The sequence below is a fragment of the Benincasa hispida genome, chromosome 9 (genome assembly GCF_009727055.1).
Source record: "Benincasa hispida cultivar B227 chromosome 9, ASM972705v1, whole genome shotgun sequence".
Lineage (NCBI taxonomy): Eukaryota > Viridiplantae > Streptophyta > Magnoliopsida > Cucurbitales > Cucurbitaceae > Benincasa > Benincasa hispida.
The window spans coordinates 13434058-13452591 of NC_052357.1; the positions used below are offsets into that span (position 1 = coordinate 13434058).

Here is an 18534-nt window from a genome sequence, read left to right on the forward strand (position 1 = left end):
CATAAAGATGAATCAAGTTCGAGAAAATAGTAAAAATGACCTATAGTATATGATTAAGGTTGGATATCTTATTCTGGTAACACTATTGGATGCGGCCTATTCTGTAGTTGTTACAAAGAGTTGTAGAGTGCGACATACGAAGTGATCCTAATTCGTACATGTTATGACATGGGGACTGAGGGTGTCCTGCGCAAATGGATTTTGTACAAGATCGAACCAAGAAATAAGTCCCTCTTACTTTATAACGTTGTTTATTGTATAAGACTGACTACTTCACTTAGATAACCTAGGTAACTCAATCTTAATCCTGAGCTAACTATGAACTCCTATTTATTCGGGATTATCCTTAGATTTACATAGGTGAGGGTTGGCTCAATAGTGCCGGTTCAATAAGCCTCCCATTTCAGGGGTGAGATCGAATAGATAGCTAGGGTCATAGGGTGCAAGACGAAATTCACGCCTACCCGATTTAGGGATAGAAGAAAGGTTGTTCTCTCAAGTATTGAATCGAGGTCTTGAACAAGGGGCCTTACCCTCTCACTGGGCTGAGAGAGTTTTGGTTTAGTGACTGGATCACAAACTAGTTGTTCATTAGATGATCAGTAGGAACTTAAGAAACAAGATGTAATCTGGGTGTAGAACAGACATTTGACCCAGTCGTTATTACGAACAACCTATGAAGGGTCGACGTACTAATTATTGTTAAATCATGTGGACATAATATATCTATAGTGGGGGGAGTTCAACTATGGGCTTTAGTGGAGTGACCCATTAGTTAACGAATGGGGGGTTAATTCGGTGTAATGAGTTTAGCCAATTAATCTCGGATCATTGGAGCTCATGATCTGTAGGTCCAGGAGGTCCCCTACTGACTCGTAAATGAATTAGCTTTAAAGTAGTGTGATAAATTAATTTGAAACGTTCAAATTAAAATTAAGGGAATTAGTAATTATATGAGAAATAATTACACATTTAATTTTAAGAATTCAACGGAATAGGAGAATTAATATTTAAATATAATTTAAATATATGAAGGTGGATTAAAATGTAAGTTAACTTGTATGTGCTAAGACCGTTAGCATTAAGTTCCCTCTATAACATAGAGATGTTTAAAACTGTCGTAACTCAAAATAAAGAAAATTCCCAACTTTGGCAGCTTCGATTAGGGTACATCAATCTCAATAGGATTGAGAGATTGTTGAAGAATAGCCTTCTAAGGGAGTTAGAAGAAAATTCTTTACCGGTGTGCGAATCTTGCCTTGAGGGTAAGATGACTAAAAGACCTTTAACTGGAAAAGGTTATCAAGCCAAAGAGCCTCTAGAGTTAGTATATTCTGACCTCTATGGTTCTATGAATGTGCAAGCCATAGGCTATGAGTATTTCATCAGTTTTACTAATGATTACTCTAGGTATGGGTATGTTTATCTGATGCAATGGAAGTTTGAATCCTTTTAAAATTTCAGAGAGTTCAAGGCTGAAGTTGAAAATGCATTGGATAGACGGATTAAGACACATCGATCGAATTAAGGTGGAAAGTTTTTGGATTCGGGGTTCTAAGACTATTTGATAGAATATGGAACTGTTTCCCAACTCTCAATGTCGAGTACACCTCAACAGAATGGTATAGCATAAAGGAGAAACAGAACCTTGTTGGACATGGTTAATTCGATGATGAGTTACGATTCCTTACCAGACTCATTTTGAAGTTTTGCAGTGGAGACTACAGTATATACTCAACTATGTTCCTTCTAAGAGTGTTGCAAGAACACCTCTGGAGTTGTAGAACAGGCATAAAGCTAGTTTACATCACTTCTGCATATGGGGTTGCCCAGCACATGTGCTTGAGGCTAATCCAAAGAAATCGGAACGATGGTCGAAGTTGTGCCTCTTTGTAGGCTACCCCAATGGTACACGAGAGGGTTACTTTTATGATCCATTAAAAAACAGAGTGTTTGTTTCTACGAACGCTACATTCCTGGAGGAGGATCATATTAAAGAGCACAGTCCACGTAGTAAAGTCGTGTTACTTGAGCTTTTTGACGAAACTATTAGAAACTTCAACAAGGGTTGTTGAAGGGACTGCTTCATCAACAAGAGTTGTTGATGATAGTTTATCTGGTAGGTCGGTTCCACCTCAGGACTTTAGGGAACCTCGATGCAGTGGAAGGGTTGCAAACTCGCCTGTTCGATATCTGGGTTTCACAGAAATCCTGGCTTTGGTAGCCGATGGAAACATTGAGGATCCGTTGTCTTATAGAAGGCAATGGAGGATGTTGACTGGGATGAATGGGTCAAAGTCATGGATCTCGAGATGAAGTTGATGTACTTCAACTCAGTGTGGGATCTTGTAGATCACTCTGATGGGGTAAGACCTATAGGTTGTAAATGGATCTACAAGAGGAAACGGGGTGCCGATGGAAAGGTGCAAACCTTCAAGGTTCGACTTGTGGCAAAGGGTTATACCCAAGTGGAGGGAGTCGACTATGAGGAGACTTTCTCACCTGTTGCCATGTTGAAGTCGATCTACATCCTCTTGTCCATTACCGCTTATTATGATTATGAGANAAGGGTTGTTGAAGGGACTGCTTCATCAACAAGAGTTGTTGATGATAGTTTATCTGGTAGGTCGGTTCCACCTCAGGACTTTAGGGAACCTCGATTCAGGGGAAGGGTTATAACCAGGTGGAGGGAGTTGACTATGAGGAGACTTTCTCACCTGTTGCCATGTTGAAGTCGATCTACATCCTCTTGTCCATTACCGCTTATTATGATTATGAGATTTGGCAGATTGACGTCAAGACGGCTTTTCTGAATGGCAATCTTGAAGAGACCATTTATATGGTGAAGCCCGAGGGATTCATTGCCCAAGGTCAAGAGCAACAAATTTGTAAACTGAATTGGTCCGTTTATGAGCTGAAACAGGCATCTCGATCTTGGAAAATTTGGTTTGATATTGTAATCAAATCATACAGCTATGACCAAAAAGTTGATGAACTTTGTGTCTACAAAAAAATCATCAACGGTTCAGTAGTTTTCCTAGTGTTGTATGTAGATGATATCCTACTCATTAGGAATTACGTAGGACTACTGACTCCAGTTAAGAAACCCAATTTCAAATGAAAGATTTGAGAGAGGCTCAGTTTGTTCTGGGTATACAGATCTTTCGGGATCGTCAGAACAAAGTGCTAGCACTATCTCAGGCATTGTACATTGACAAGATGTTGCTCAAGTACTTGATGCAAAACTCCAAAAGGGGCCTATTGCCGTTCAGGCATGGAGTTACACTGTGTAAGGAAATGTGTCCTAAGATGCCTTAAGAGGTTGAGGAGATGAGACGGATCCCATATGCATCTACCCTTGGTAGTTTGATGTATGTGATGCTCTATACTAGGCCAAACATCTACTATGTTGTGGGAATAGTCAGTAGGTATCAGTCTAACCCAAGCCAATGTCACTGGACCGCAGTTAAGAACATCCTCAAGTATCTTCGGAGAAAGAGGGACTACATGCTCGTGTATGGAACTAGGGATTTGATCTTTACTGGATACACGGATTCTGACTTTCGGACTTATAAGAACTCTCGGAAGTCCACTTCAAGGTCAGTTTTTACTCTTAACGGAGAAGAAGTAGTGTGAGCACTAAGCAGGGGTGCATTGCCGACTCCACGATGGAGGTCGAGTACGTAGTGGCTTGCAAACCTGCTAAGGAGGCCGTTAGGCTCAGGAAGTTCCTGACAGATTTGGAAGTTGTTCCAAACATGTCTAGGCCCATCACCCTTTATTGTGGCAATAGTTATGCGGTAGTAAACTCCAAGGAGCCCAAGAGTCACAGGCGCAGCAAACACATAGAGCGGAAGTATCATCTCATCTGCGAGCTAGTGCATCAAGGGGACGTGATAGTCACAAAGATCTCTTCGGAACATAACGTTGCTGACCCATTTACGAAGGCTCTCACGGCTACAGTGTTTGAGGGTCACCTTCAGAGCATGGGTCTATTGACCTGCACCGCGGACTAAACTAGGGCAAGTGAGAGATATTTTTGTAGTGGGCCTTAGTGCCCTAGTTTATTGTTTTTGTACTAGATGCATGTACATCTCACTTGCTTTAGGACAAGTGGGAGATTGTTGGGGATAATGCCTAAACTCTTGTATCCTGTAGTTTATAAACTCAGTTTTGAACAAATGCTTGTGATGTATAATATAATGATATTTTTCTTCACTTATTGTCTATGAGCATTGGATGTTTTATTTGTTTTACCACAAACCAATAAACTAAAAATCTCTGGTTGTCGTTAGTAACTAAAGCATGATGTAGAGACATACAAGTGGATTATGTCTTAAGTGATAACCAAAATGGTCTGTAGTATATGGATATATGAGGGAACCCTTATCTTGGTAACGTTACGGATGCGGCTCAGTTTGTAGAATAGTTACAAATGTTGTGACATTCTATAGATGGTCTGATCCTAATCATTCATTTAAGGGCATGCGAGCGGGGACGTCCTGTACAAAGGTGTTTGTATAAGACCAGACCACGAAGTGTTATACTCTCGCTATATAACGTCGTTCATGACAGAGACTTCACTTTACTAGGATGACAATAGGTAACATGACCTAAAACCTGAGTGAGTTTGAACTCCTACCTTTGAGGGCGGTCCTTTGATTTGCATGGGTGCGAGTGGCTAGACCCACGACTCAAATCTACCACTTTAAGGATTCGTCTGTTTTGGGAGCTGGAACTCAGCTACACAAGATGGAATTCACTCCTTCCCCAAAGCAAGGGTAAGTAGATAGATTGCTCCCTTAAGGGCTGATTCTGGGGCATGAATGATGTGGCACCACACACCTTCTCATGGCCCGAGAGGTGTCCACACATAGTAGGACTATGTTGAATTATTCATTAGAGGGATCAATGGTACTTAAGAAGTTAGATGTAACTACAGGGGCAAAATGGTAAATTGGCCAACTTGTACTTACGAGCATCTGTGAAGGGTTATCGTACTGTTGATTGGTTATATCCGATGGACATAGAAATATATCTGTGGTAAGAAGAGTTCAACTATTGGTCTTTAGTGGAATATTTGGCAGTTAACGGATGGTGGATCTCGTCGCTAAAGAGTTTAGCCAGCTATTCACATACCGTTGAAGCTTCGAGCAATAGGTCCATAAGGTCCTCTTGGTAGCTCAATGGATTCATGATGAGAATCAATTTTGTGGTCCGTTTGAAGTGTTCAAATTGACAAGAGGGAGTTCAATTATATATGATATGATTGAGCTGGTTAATTATATATGATATGATTGATTTTATGTATGAGATACATTAATTGAAGAAAAATGATATAAATATGATTTATATTTAGTGGAGGAGAAAAGACTATGGTTTATATGTGGTATTAAACTATAAGTTAATGAATATAATATGATTATATTTATTATTTTTAATTGGAAAATTATAGAATAATTGTGCCAGCGTTTTCTCCGTAACCGTGTGATAGTGGAAGGTTTCATTTAGTTTTTCTAACTGAAGAATAAAATGAAAATCGATTTCATTTTGCAAAGGATCAAAGAATTCACTCTCGAGTTGTTTACTGCTTATCGCATAGCAAACTGAGAGCCTACATGATAGCTCAAAGTTTATACACGATCGTATACACATGCGCCTCTTTCTAAACAATCGCAAAACCAATCATCTAGCTCTTTCCTAAACGATCGCGTGCCCGAGCGTTTACTAAACGATCGTCTATACGGTCACAGCCTATTTATTAAACGATTGTGTATCACTTCCTAAACGATCAAGCATTGTCTATACGATAGACCCGATATTCTCCCACTTGCTTGGTCGTGGTATACGATCTTCTATTCCTCCTTCTCTGTACCAAATACAACAGAGCCCATAAGATGACATGACATGCAGAAATGCATGTCATCTTAGGCCTTTTATTTAGAATTATGAAGGCTTTCAAGCAGAATATGCGGCAATTATGTTAAGAATTCATGAGAAAAGAAGCTTGTGGCATTCAGCATTGAGAATCTCGGCTAACCCATTATTATGCGTTATTATGCGTTCAATTGTCTATTTTTGTAGCTAACGCAGGAAGTGGACGCAAACGAGGAAGTAAATCTACCGCATAGACGACCGCATGTGGAGAAACACTCCAACGCAAAGGCGAACAATCAATGCATGGGTGTTGTGATGATCAGCCGCAAACGTCCATTGCATAGGAGTTGCGATCATCAAGCGATTGCGGTCATCGTGTAGAGTTGCGGTATTAAGCAAATGCGATCACTGCTTGATTGCGACTACACGATAACACATAATAGAGGGATCAACGCAAGGTCTGTCTCTTATACACATCTAGATGTGTATAAGAGACAGGAGCAGTCCATTAATGTTGTCGGCGATCAAGCTCTATAAATAGAAGCCGATGAGCAGAAATTCAAATCATCCAAGGTCTTCGCCTGAGGTTCGCCTTAGGGTGGATCCTTGAGATCCAGACAAATGCGTGAGAAGAAAGCTTGAGAGTTTTTCATCTCCCTCATCCATTCCGAGTGGCGACCGGAGCTAGATCTCGAGAAAGTCAGCTCACTGCCCTTCCATGCCACTACCGGTAGCCTTGACACACATCTGCTGGAAGTAAGACATTGCTTCCAGCTGGTCATTTCATTTTCTCTTCTTTTCTTATATTGTATTGTATTACATTTTGGGATTAAGAAATTAATACATTATGTGTTCAATGCACTTCTGTGTTTCCTTCGATTCCATCTCCATCTTCTTTACTTAGCATCCTTGACTTTCATTGCATCACTTAGTGATATTGCTAGAGTGTCGCATACTTAGTCATGTGGATTATAGATATGAAGCATGTAGCAGACCACCGAGAGGTGTGCGTTGCGTGAGTGTGTGAGAAAACCTTATTTGCTTAGTGTGAAGTTGTAGCAACGCCTATCTATAGGCGGACGCAATGCTTGTCTATAAGCAAAGTCAACAACAACTAATTGCCCGGGAGGGTAAGTGGTTGGTTGCATTAAGCAATGTAAGCAAGTATTCACTAGAGATAGGAATAATCTTACGTCAGCCAAGTTTATGTGGTTACCTTGTCTTATGAGCGCATCATTCATCATTTAGGCATACTTGAGAGAGTAGTCTAAAATCCAAATCTAAGACTCAAGAGAGCGGATTGAAACGCATAAGCAAGAATGGGGAACTTAGAGATAAGCTCCGTTTGCTATAACACAGCATATGCACCCTACGGATAGGATATTGCATGCGTCCAGAAAGTAGGATACGGTGGTATGCAGCCATCACGCTCATGCGGCGAGAGCATGTGAGCGGGTTATAGAGGTTTAGGTAGGCATAGGCTTCTCAGCACTATCACATATACATCACATGCATCCTAGAATTTGGCTCAAATGTGTGTAGCATGATCGCATAGCTTGCGTTGGCTAAGGTTGCCCTTGCGGTCAAGCTCAGTGTTGTAGTGAAGACATCCCCACATTTTATCTATTTTTCCATCCACTTACTTCGCGTCAACAGTTTTCGTGTCTCTACCTCTCATGCATATTCTCATTGCGTTGTCTGTTAGTTAGGAGTAGGAGTAGTGTTAGCTTAACAACCCCTCCATCATTCTTTATTCAACTGCCGCATGCACATTACTGCATACATCTAGCTACAAGTCCCTGAGTTCGACCTTGGATCACCCGGGAAACTTGCGTTCGCGTTATACTTGGCGTGAGCACAAGAAAACTTGTGTCAGGAACGCATGGTCATCGCATACATTCGAAATGCATAGTTCTGTCTAACGCATGACCACCGAAGCATGATAATCAATGCATAACTTAAGACATGTATCACATATTGCGTTCTCGAAATTTTAGTTATCGAGTAATTGACATCTAATTTCCCGTCATCACCACACCTTCTGGATTCTTAAACCGAGAATACCGAGGGTTCTTAATGGTGATCTCATCCCCATTCTTGTGTTCATGTGGAGTCCGTTTGTGGGTAGAAGACGGTGATTTGGTGACTGACTGGAGTGGACTTTTCCAGCGAGAGCGAGAGGAGCATTCGTTTGGAGAGAACTAGTTTTCTGTAAAGAAACGTTCTTCAACTTGTACGTATTTCTTGTTCTCTTGTTGTCTAAGTTTCAAAGCATGTCGGTAATTTGTTGAATATTGCATATCTATTATGTTTGATTGTGAGTGCATTAATTCTGTCACAATGAGTTTAGAACGATCCGCTTCCGCTCAGTGATACTCTTGTATAAGAGTTCCTTCAGTATGTAGATGATATCCTACTCATTGGAAATGATGTAGGTTTACTGACTACAATTAAGAACTGGCTAGCGACCCAATTCCAAATGAATGATTTGGGAGAGGCTTAGTTTGTTATGGGTATTCAGATCTTTCGAGATCGAAAGAAAAAAAAATGCTAGTACTGTCTCAGACGTCGTATATTGACAAGATGATTGTCACGTATTCGGTGCAGAACTCCAAGAGGGCTTATTTCCTTTCAGGCACAGAGTTACATTGTTTAAGGAATAGTGTCCTAAGATACCTCAAGAAGTTGAGGATATGAGACGGATCCCCTATGCATCTGTTGTAGACAGCTTGATGTATGCAATGTTATGTACTAGACCTGACATCTGCTATGCAATGGGGATAATTAGTAGATATCAATCTAATTCAAGATTAGATCACTGGACAGTTGTTAAGAACATCCTCAAGTATTTATGGAGAACGAGGGACCACATGCTTGTGTATGGTTCTGATTTGATCCTTACGAGATGCACGAACTCTGATTTTCAGACTAATAAGGATTATAGGAAATCCATATCAGGATCAGTGTTCACTTAGTGAAGGTGCAGTAGTTTGGGAAGCACCAAGCAGGGGTGCATTGTAGACTCCACCATAGAGATTGAGTATGTAGCGGCTTGTGAAGCTGCTAAGGAAGCCGTTTGGCTCAGGAAATTCTTAACTGATGTGGAAGTTGTTCTAGACATGTCAAAGCCCATCACACTTTATTGTGATAATAGTGGTGCTGTGACTAATTCCCGAGAGCCTATGAGTCATAAGAGTGACAAGCATATAGAGCGGAAGTATCATCTCATCCGAGAGATTGTGCATCAAGGGGACGTGATTGTCACGAAGATAACTTTGGAGCACAACGTTGTTGATCCATTTACAAAGGCCCTCACAGCTACAATGTTTGAGGGTCACCTACAAAATATGGGTCTATGGGACAGATCACGTTTGGACGAGGGCAAGTGGGAGATATTGTACTGGGCGTATTATGCCCTAGTTTATTATTTATGTACTTTGTATTTTGGTTATATTGTACACCCCACCAGCTTTAGGTCAAGTTGGAGATTGTTGGGGTTGATGTCCTAAATCTCGTAGGGTCCTATAGTTTGTAAACATTGTATGAATAAACTTTTTATGTGATTAATAAAATATATGATATTTTATTCATTGTCTATAAAATATGTGATATTTTAGTTGCATTAACCACAAACCAATAAACTAACATCCAAGGTTATCTTTATAACTTAAACATATATGTGGAGACATAAAGGTAGATCATGTTTAAGTGATAACCTAAATGATCTGAAGGTTGGGTACCTTATCCTGGTGACATTAGGAGTATGACCTGCTTTATTGGTGTTACAATTGTTGTAAAGTGCTACAAATGATCTGATCCTGATCATTCATGTATTAGACATGCGAGTGAGGATATTCTATACAAAGGAGTTTGTATAAGACCGGACGACGAAATGTTTAGTCTCATTATACACCACCGTTCATAATAGAGACTTACATTTCACTAGGATAACCATAAGTAGCATGACCTGAATCCTGAGTGAGTTGTGAACTCCTGCCTATGAGGGCGGTCCTTTGATTTGTACAGGTGAGAGTTGTCAGATCGTCGACTCAATAAGCCTACCATTTTGGGGATTCGTCTTATTGGGGAGTTGGGAATACAGCTACACAAGATGGAATTCACTCAATTCCCGAAGCAGGGGTAAGTAGATAAATTGCTCCCTTAAGGGTTGATTCTGGGTTTTGAACAATGTGACGCAACACCCTCTCCTGGCTTGAGAGAGGTTTAGTCATAGTAGGACTATGATCTATAGTTCATTAAAAGGATTACTGGTACTTAAAGAGTTAGATGTTACTACAGGGGCAAAACGGTAATTTGACTCAGGTGTACTTACGAGCAATTTGTCAAGGGTCATTGTACTGTTGATTGGTTATATCCAATGGACACATAAAAATATCTATAGTACGAAGAGTGCAGTTGTCGGTCTTTAATGGAGTGCCTGATAGTTAACGGATGGTGAATAATGTAATTAAAGAGTTTAATTAATCATTCATGTACCATTGAAGCTTCAAACTACAAGTCCATGAGATCCCTTTGGTAGCTCAAAAGGATTTAGTTGGGAATCAGTCTTTGGATTAATTTGAATTGTTCAAATTAATAGAGGAATTTAATTATATATGATATAATTAAATCGTTGTAATTATATATGATATAATTGTCATAATGTATTTGATACATTACAGCTTAATAAGAGGAAATAAATATTTGAATGAGATTGAAATATATTTTCTATGAATGTAATTCATAGTTGTTAAATTTAATATAAATATGATTTATATTAAATGTCATAAAATAGAGAAAATAAACTATATTTTATATTGTATTGATACAATATTAAAACTATAGGTTATATGTTATATTTGATATAACATATAATTTAATATAAATATAATATGATAAGTTAGTTAACATATTTATTTATATTATATTATTATTTTTTGAATAATATGGAAGGGAGTTACAAATCTCTTCCCCATCTTTTCTCTCCACCCACATTAATGGGTGGTGGTTATCTTTTATGGCAAAAGAAATAAAAAGAAATTTTGTTTTTCTTTTCCTTTACGTTTGCAAGAGTGTTGAACGATTGAGAGAAATTATAGAAAAGTTATGTGAGCCTGTCTTGAGAATTCTCAATCTTCTTCCTCCTTCACCTAAACTTTCCCTCTAAACCAAAATAGTCAGAGTCCACCACTTCTGGGTTCTCACCCTGAGAATACCAAGGTAGCATTGTGGTTGTGTCCAATTTTGGTTAAAAATCTATCTTGAAGAAGGTCTTCATATTGTTCGTGACTGTTCGAGGGAAACACGAAGAAAGGTTCTTTAAAGGTGAGGTTTTTTGAAACCCATTTTCATTTAAAAAGCATGTTGTAGTTTAATTTAAATACATATCTATTTGTATGTTTACTTTAAACTTTGTATTCGAGCTTCCGCTCAAGGTTCTCCTCATACGAGTTCCTTCAAATTGTTCATTAGAGAGATCAATGGTACTTAAGGAGTTAGATGCAACTACATGGGTAAAACGATAATTTTGACCCAACTGTACTTATGAGCAATTTGTGAAGAAATGCATTATTGATTGGTTATATCCAATGGACACAGAAAATATATCTATAGTGCTAAGAATGCAGCGGTTGGTCTTTAGTGGAGTGATCGACAGTTAATGAAGGTTGATTAATTTAATTAAAGAGTTTAGTTAATTAATCAAGTATCATTGGAGCTTCAATCTATAGATCCATAAGGTCCCATTGTTATCTCAATAATAATTAATGAGAATCAAACTAATTTTGGATTAATTTAAATTGTTCAAATTAATTATAGGCAATTAATTGTATAAGATACAATTAATATAATGCATACGATAAATTATAATATAAAGTTTTAATGAGAGAAATAAATATTTGAATACGATTCAAATATTAATTATATGAATATGATTCATATAAAAACTATAGGTTAAAATTAATATGAATATGATTCATATTAATACTATAGGTTATATGAGAGAATAATTGATTATTGGTTTTATTATATGTTATATGTGATATAACATGTGGTTTGATATGATATATATTAAATTAATTAATATATATCATTATTATTTATATTTCAATTTTGAATTTTGAAAATAAAAGAAAGGGAAGGAGTTATGTTGATAACTTCCTCAACTCCTTTTTCTCTCATACACGTGAAACACAGAGTGAGGGGTTTTTTTAAGGCTCAGTTTTTCATCATTACTATCTTCTTAATCCATTTTCATCCCCGTCTCTCTGTGTAAATATCTCAACCAAGAAAACTCTCCCTTCACAAAAATCAATACAGAAAAGCCCACATCACTTTGAGAATAATGAGGAAGACGTTGTGGTGCGTCCCCATTGTTGCTGCTGTGTTCTTTGAGTTGTCGAGTTGGAGAGAGGCAGTAGAGATCTTGCTCGTGTTCATGCTGTAGAGTGGAAGCGAGAAGATGATACTACAAGGATATGTGATATCCCTTCCCTTTCCTCTTTGTATTTTCATAATAGAAGCATGTTTAAGATTAAATTGGTTTATCTTGTTAGTTTCAATCCTCTGCATTGTAATGTTCTGTAAAACGAAATTAGAGACATAACATATTCAATTGCTTCCTCTTTAGGGAATTCAAATCCCTTCATAATTAATATTATATTCATTTATATATTATATATTAATAATGTTTCAATCTTTTGGTTCACTCATACTTTAACACATATGCATGTCGATTATTTGGGAGTCATATAACCATCACATCCAACTATTGCTGCCATATTGTCTCGATGGTAATGGGATTTGGAAATCTAGATGTCGACTCATATATTTTTATGTTGTGGAGTGGCATTACCTAGATCGTCTGATGCGTCAATTTAGGATGTTGTAACAAATTCTACAACCTTGCAATACAGACACTCAACTCCATTCACACGATGTACTAGGTAGGCATGAGCGAGACTGGGTTACATATTTGGCTCCACAAATTCCAATTTGGTTGTTAATGGACCTCTTGTTGACCACGATGTAGATATTGCGCATGGATATATTGAATGATATTCCACTGTGAGTAGATGATATATAATAAAAGCAGGAGCAACCTATCGCTTGTTGGTATGAGTTTATTATTTACTAGAAATATTTAATTTTATTGCTTAGTTGCATTCCAATATAATTTTTTAAGTCATTAACTTGTTTTTCAATTCATTTTCAATCTAATTTACCAAATATGACATTATCTGTTGCAAGAGCTTTGCGTAGATATACCTCTATATATCAAGTACGATATTTTGATAGTGATGTTCCAATTGAAGAACAAGGTGGTCCAGTAAGACATCAGGATGTTTCTATCCGGCCTAATATTCAGAATGAATATCCACCAATCCTACTTGATCATTCTATACATAGTTTCATGATGTCATCCTCCTCAACGTTTGAATTTTTCCAACAACTCTTAGTACACTAAGTATGAAAGAAGCGCAAACATCACATATTCATTGAGATGTCCATGATCAATATGTGACATACCGACATCATGGCGAGGGTATACATTTTACAGAGGAGGGTCAATCATCAAGTGTAAGAAGTCGTGGTGATCATGGATTCTATGTGGCTCAACAAGATTGATTTAGGCGTAATAGAGGATCTTCTTCTAGTCATGAATAAGAACATTGTACTTGTAATCAAAGAACCTTGAAAATTATTAATGCAATGGCTGAACATTAATATCCATGTTTTTAGATAAGTTCCTAACTATTTCAAAAAAAGAAAAGGTTGGTGAAGGTATCATTGAAATATATACTTTTTTGGTTGGTTTAAAGGTATTAGTGGAGCTTTTAAAAGTTTTAAGATTATTTTTTGAACAAAATACAAATTTCATAAATATTAGCTATAACCGTTTTAAAAAAAAAATGTATATATATTGAAAAGATATTTTGGAACAAAATACAAACTTTATAAATATTAAACATTATTTTCATTATATATAAAATACAATAACAATGGTTTGTAATTAAACGAATTGAACATTATTAAAATTAATATCAAATATATCAAATTAATCAAAGAACATAAATTTTTAATCAAAGTAAGATCATTGTGTATATCAAATTAAAATGAAGTTAACATTATTTTCACTATAAAAAAACAAGGCTACTGAGATGGTTAATTTTATGTTAAAAGAATTAAAATTTTTATTGTTCAAGTTAAAATAACTAAAAATTTCGATTGTTAATTTTAGGGTTAAAAGAATTATTTTTTTTAAGAAAAAAAAAAGTCAATGTCCTTATCAATTTTTTTTCTTTTTATATTGAATGTGTCTGCTCAACAGACGTATTCATATCTTTTTTCTTTTTTTAAAAAAAAATAAATAAATTGAGTCTTCGAAAGAGACGCATTCAGTTTTTACCCCTAAAAAAATGGTAGAATGCATCTCAAGAGACTTGTTTTGATAAAGACAAAATTTTCACCCATTTTTCTTAAATAGTTTGAAATGAACTTTTTTTACTGATTAATTTTAAAAAAAACCACCTTATTTCTCCGATTAACCCCATAACAGGTTATAGTTTAATATGAAACTTTGCGGTCTTTAATTTATATAGAAGCCAAACATTACATTTTATGGAAGAGGTGGAAATATATATAATTTTATCAACCTATTAAAATTACACAACTACATGAAATAACGTTAAACGTTGTTTCGTTGTAAAAATAATATTGATCTTTGTGGAGGAAGATTTCATATTTACCATCAAACATTAAGTGTAATTCGTTCATTCATACAAACACAAAATTTAGAAAGAGCACGAGGGAGAGCCTTATAAATTGGCTTAAAAATTGACATATCCAAGAACTTTACAACTAAATCAGTATTTTAATTTGCACCTTTGTATGACAGTCCCATCTCAACTCCCTCTTCACATAACCGGTGATCATATACACAACACAATAACGACAAACACTGCATTATTTAATCACACACAACACAACAAAAAAGAACGATATACGTGATTAATGGAGGTGAACGAGGAGGCCATGTTGCGGTTGGTGCTCGGGTTCAGGAGAGGGTTCGTTATCGTCATCAAAGTAGTCAAGGCCGAGAGCACCGTGACCACGACCGAAGGCCTTGATATGGTCTTTAAGGGAGCGTTTGTGTTTGAAATCAGAGCCACAAAAGCAATACCAAATCTTGCCGCAATTCTTCTCGTGAGTTCGCCAATCGCCTTTGACGGCGAAGGCTTTGGTGCATTTTCTACAAGTGAAAGGCTTGATGCCGTGCTTGCGCTTGTAATGGGTTTGGAGGGTGCGGAAATCTTTGAGTGGGCGTGAGCGAGGGTTGTCGATGTTGTGTTTGCAGCCGGCGGCGCAGCAATAGCATGGCAGCCTTAGCATTGCGGTTGGTTGTGTTCCTTTCAGTGACTCTGGTCCTTTCCTGTATTGTGAACCATGCCCCCACATATGCATCTACATTGTACAATTTTATGATATCCATATTAGTTCAAAAGTTTAAGTTGATAAAGATTTATAACTACAATACTTAAAAAGAAAAAAAATCCATCAAAAGAAAAAGAAAAAATAAAAATTACTTTTAAAGTCAATGAATTTGGAAGAATATGTGCATTTTGCCCTTTCGTTTTCAAAATATACATTTTTAGTCTCTAGGTTTTTTAAAAGTAAGTGTGTTTAATCGCTAAGTTTAGCCCATAAATTTTTAAAAGCATGTTTAAGAGGTCTCTAAGATAGTTTTTTTTTGTTATTTTAAGTAATTATACGACATTTTTGAATTAAAAAAATAATTTTTGAGAATTATCTCTTCTATCTAATTTTTTTTCTAATTTTTAATGCAATCTAATTGTTTAGAAAATTTCTTAAAAAATACTTTGATCTTTTAAACCACTCAGTGACTAAAAAGGTATATTTTTAAAACTCAGAGACTAAATGTAACTATTCTTAAAAACTTGAGAACTAAAAAAAACACATTTTGAAAACCGAAGGATTAAACACACTTATCCTTTAAAACTTGGAGACTGAAAAGGTAATTTTTCACAAAAAAATAAATACTACTTCAGTAATTCATACTACTTTGTCGTACTTGTGGGTTCCATTTTCATTTTGGTCTCATTGTACTTTAACTATTTTTTATCCATTCAATTTCATTTTTTATTCATGTCACTTCTTCATTAATTAGATATCTTACCCTATAATGATATAAAGTCAAAGTCGAAAGTATGTGAATCGAGACGAACCAAAATAGAAGATTTAGTAATAGTGTATACTTTATTGTCATGAATAATTACTTGAATGACACATAATTAACTGTAAGTTTTAGGTTATTGTTATGAACAATAATTAATCTAATATGTATGTTTATGAGTGAATAATTATTATATATTTGTTTCTTATTGGTGAAATGGAAGACGAAAACGTGTTATTGTTATTCTTGATTTTTGTTTTATAAAGAAGACACCTTCAAGTGTTGTTATTTAAAAGTAGAAAATTGAAGAAAATGTTTAGTTAGACCTTTTCTTTAATATTATTTTGATATAATATATGAAAAATATGAGAAGATAATAAAAATAATAATATAAAAAGCAATCATCGATGTTATATTATGAAAATCTGGAAATAATGTTCTTTTTTATATTAAAATAAAAAACATTTATAGTAAAGAAAACGTGAAGAAAGAAATATATATATTAATACTTAAACATGTTCTGAAAGAACTACAAATATATATATATATTCAAGAACGATCTTAGTTTCTGCTGTCAAAAAATTAATCTTATTTACATTTTTTAAAAAATAATCTTATTTTACTAACAGCCCCTTTGGAAGTCTCACCTAGATTTCCAAACCCAGAGAAAACAACTTTTTTATTCTTTTCTTTTATTTACTAAGATTTGAAGAACTCTTTATATAATTAACTACCAAAAAAAAATGTTATTAAACAAACACAATTTCGCCAAAGCATAAATTTCAAATTAACCAAAACAAATCCATTTTACCTCTAAGAAACCAATTCCCATAAGCTCATTTATTCAATACATTTCTAATCTATACAACTCAATTCAAATATCTTAAATTCCCAAAGAAGAATTAAAAAATCCTTCATCAGTTCTTCCCCATTTAGAGAAGTTCTTAAACTTTTTTAAACACCCAAAAAAACCCTTTTCCCATAATTACTTCTCTTCACCATTCTGTCCAAAAAAAAATAAAAATAAATGTCAAACAGTTCTTTTGCAGCAGATCACTTCAAATTCTCAGACTGAAAAAGCAAATTAAACCCACACAAAAAAAGAAAAAAAGAAAAAAAAAACTCACTCACAGTCTCAATGCAATAACTCGATCTTGCAAATTAAGTACATCAGAAAGACACAAAGAACATTTCTAAAACCGTTAAATCAAAACCCCAATACACAAAATTAGAACACAAAATCATCATTAAAATTACGAATCAAACTACTTAAAAAAATGGGTTTAAAAAAATGTAAAAAAATAATTAAGAATTGAAAATTGTTTACCTGCAGATTATTGTATCTATTGAAGGCTTTAGAGCAAAGAGGGCAAGAGAACTGAGTAGGTCCGATGAGGATCTGAGATGGGGTCGGAATCCAGAACTGACCCTTGCAGGAGATCGACAAAGGATGGTCGGAAATCCTGCCGTCGAGGATTTTCCCGGTGCCGGGGTCCGGCGAGAAGGAGTCTAGATCAGAGCTAGGGCAAGAGAGGCTGAAGTCAAGAGCCAGAGCAGCAGATTCGTCATCGTAGCTGGAAGTGGTGGAGGAGGGATGATCGGCGGTATCCGGCGAAAGGGTGTTGAGGAGAGGGAGGGCTTGCGGCGGCGAGGACGGCGGAGGAGGAGGAGGAGGAGGAGGAAGAGGGCGGCGGCATTGGGAAAAGGGGAAATTTGGAGGCAGAGGGATGAAGTTGAAGGAATTGGAGTAATTTGGGTCTGTCATTGTTTTGGATGAAGGGAATTGCAAAATGGAAAAAAGGGCTTCAAGGGTTTTTTTTTTTTGCAATTTTTTTTTTTTTGGGGGTATGCTTTTTGAGTGTTAGGCTTTTGTGTACTTTGGGGAGTACAGTGTAATATATTGATAAGAAGTGAGAGAGAGAAAAGAAGAAGAGAGAGAGATGTGATGTTCTTGATGCAGGTTTAAGTTTGGTGGTTTGTCTAAACCTTGAGTTGTGTCTGTTTTAAAAGACAACAAAATCTACACGTTTTTACGATGGTATGATATTGTCAAATTGAATATTTTTATTTCATTAAAAAAAACGTCTCAAACAATCTGTTTAAAATGTTTGAGTAAAGCTTAGGGTTGATCACGATGGATTTTCGGTCGTTTTTCCAACAATCTATTTAATATTTGAAATGTGTCTATTTAGTCTATGCAATTATATCATTTTTTTAGGTTGTGCAATTTTTTTAGGTCTTTGTTCAATCCATTATTAGTTTTTTTTTTTTTTTTTTTTTTTTGAGATTAGATCTATTCTATAGATATTTTGTTTGCTTACACATATGCTTGTTGGTAGTATTATTTATGGACCTTTTTTTACATTGGGGGTTGATTAAATTTGAATTAATGGGTGGAATAAGGATTAAATTAACTAAAAATCAAATAACTAGCCTTAAATATTTATTAACAAACATGATCTCAG

At 35.9% G+C, this 18534-nt stretch overlaps 1 protein-coding gene across 1 annotated transcript; it reads right to left on the reverse strand.

The window, feature by feature from the left end:
- Positions 1–14628: 14628 nt before the first annotated feature.
- Positions 14629–18050, reverse strand: LOC120085421 (zinc finger protein WIP2-like). Its single transcript, XM_039041382.1, has 2 exons — positions 17397–18050; positions 14629–15339 (listed from the first exon to the last, which is right to left on the reverse strand). Exons 1-2 carry the CDS (start codon positions 17832–17834, stop codon positions 14887–14889), a joined length of 891 nt encoding a protein of 296 aa, XP_038897310.1. The 5' UTR covers positions 17835–18050; the 3' UTR covers positions 14629–14886.
- Positions 18051–18534: the final 484 nt, after the last annotated feature.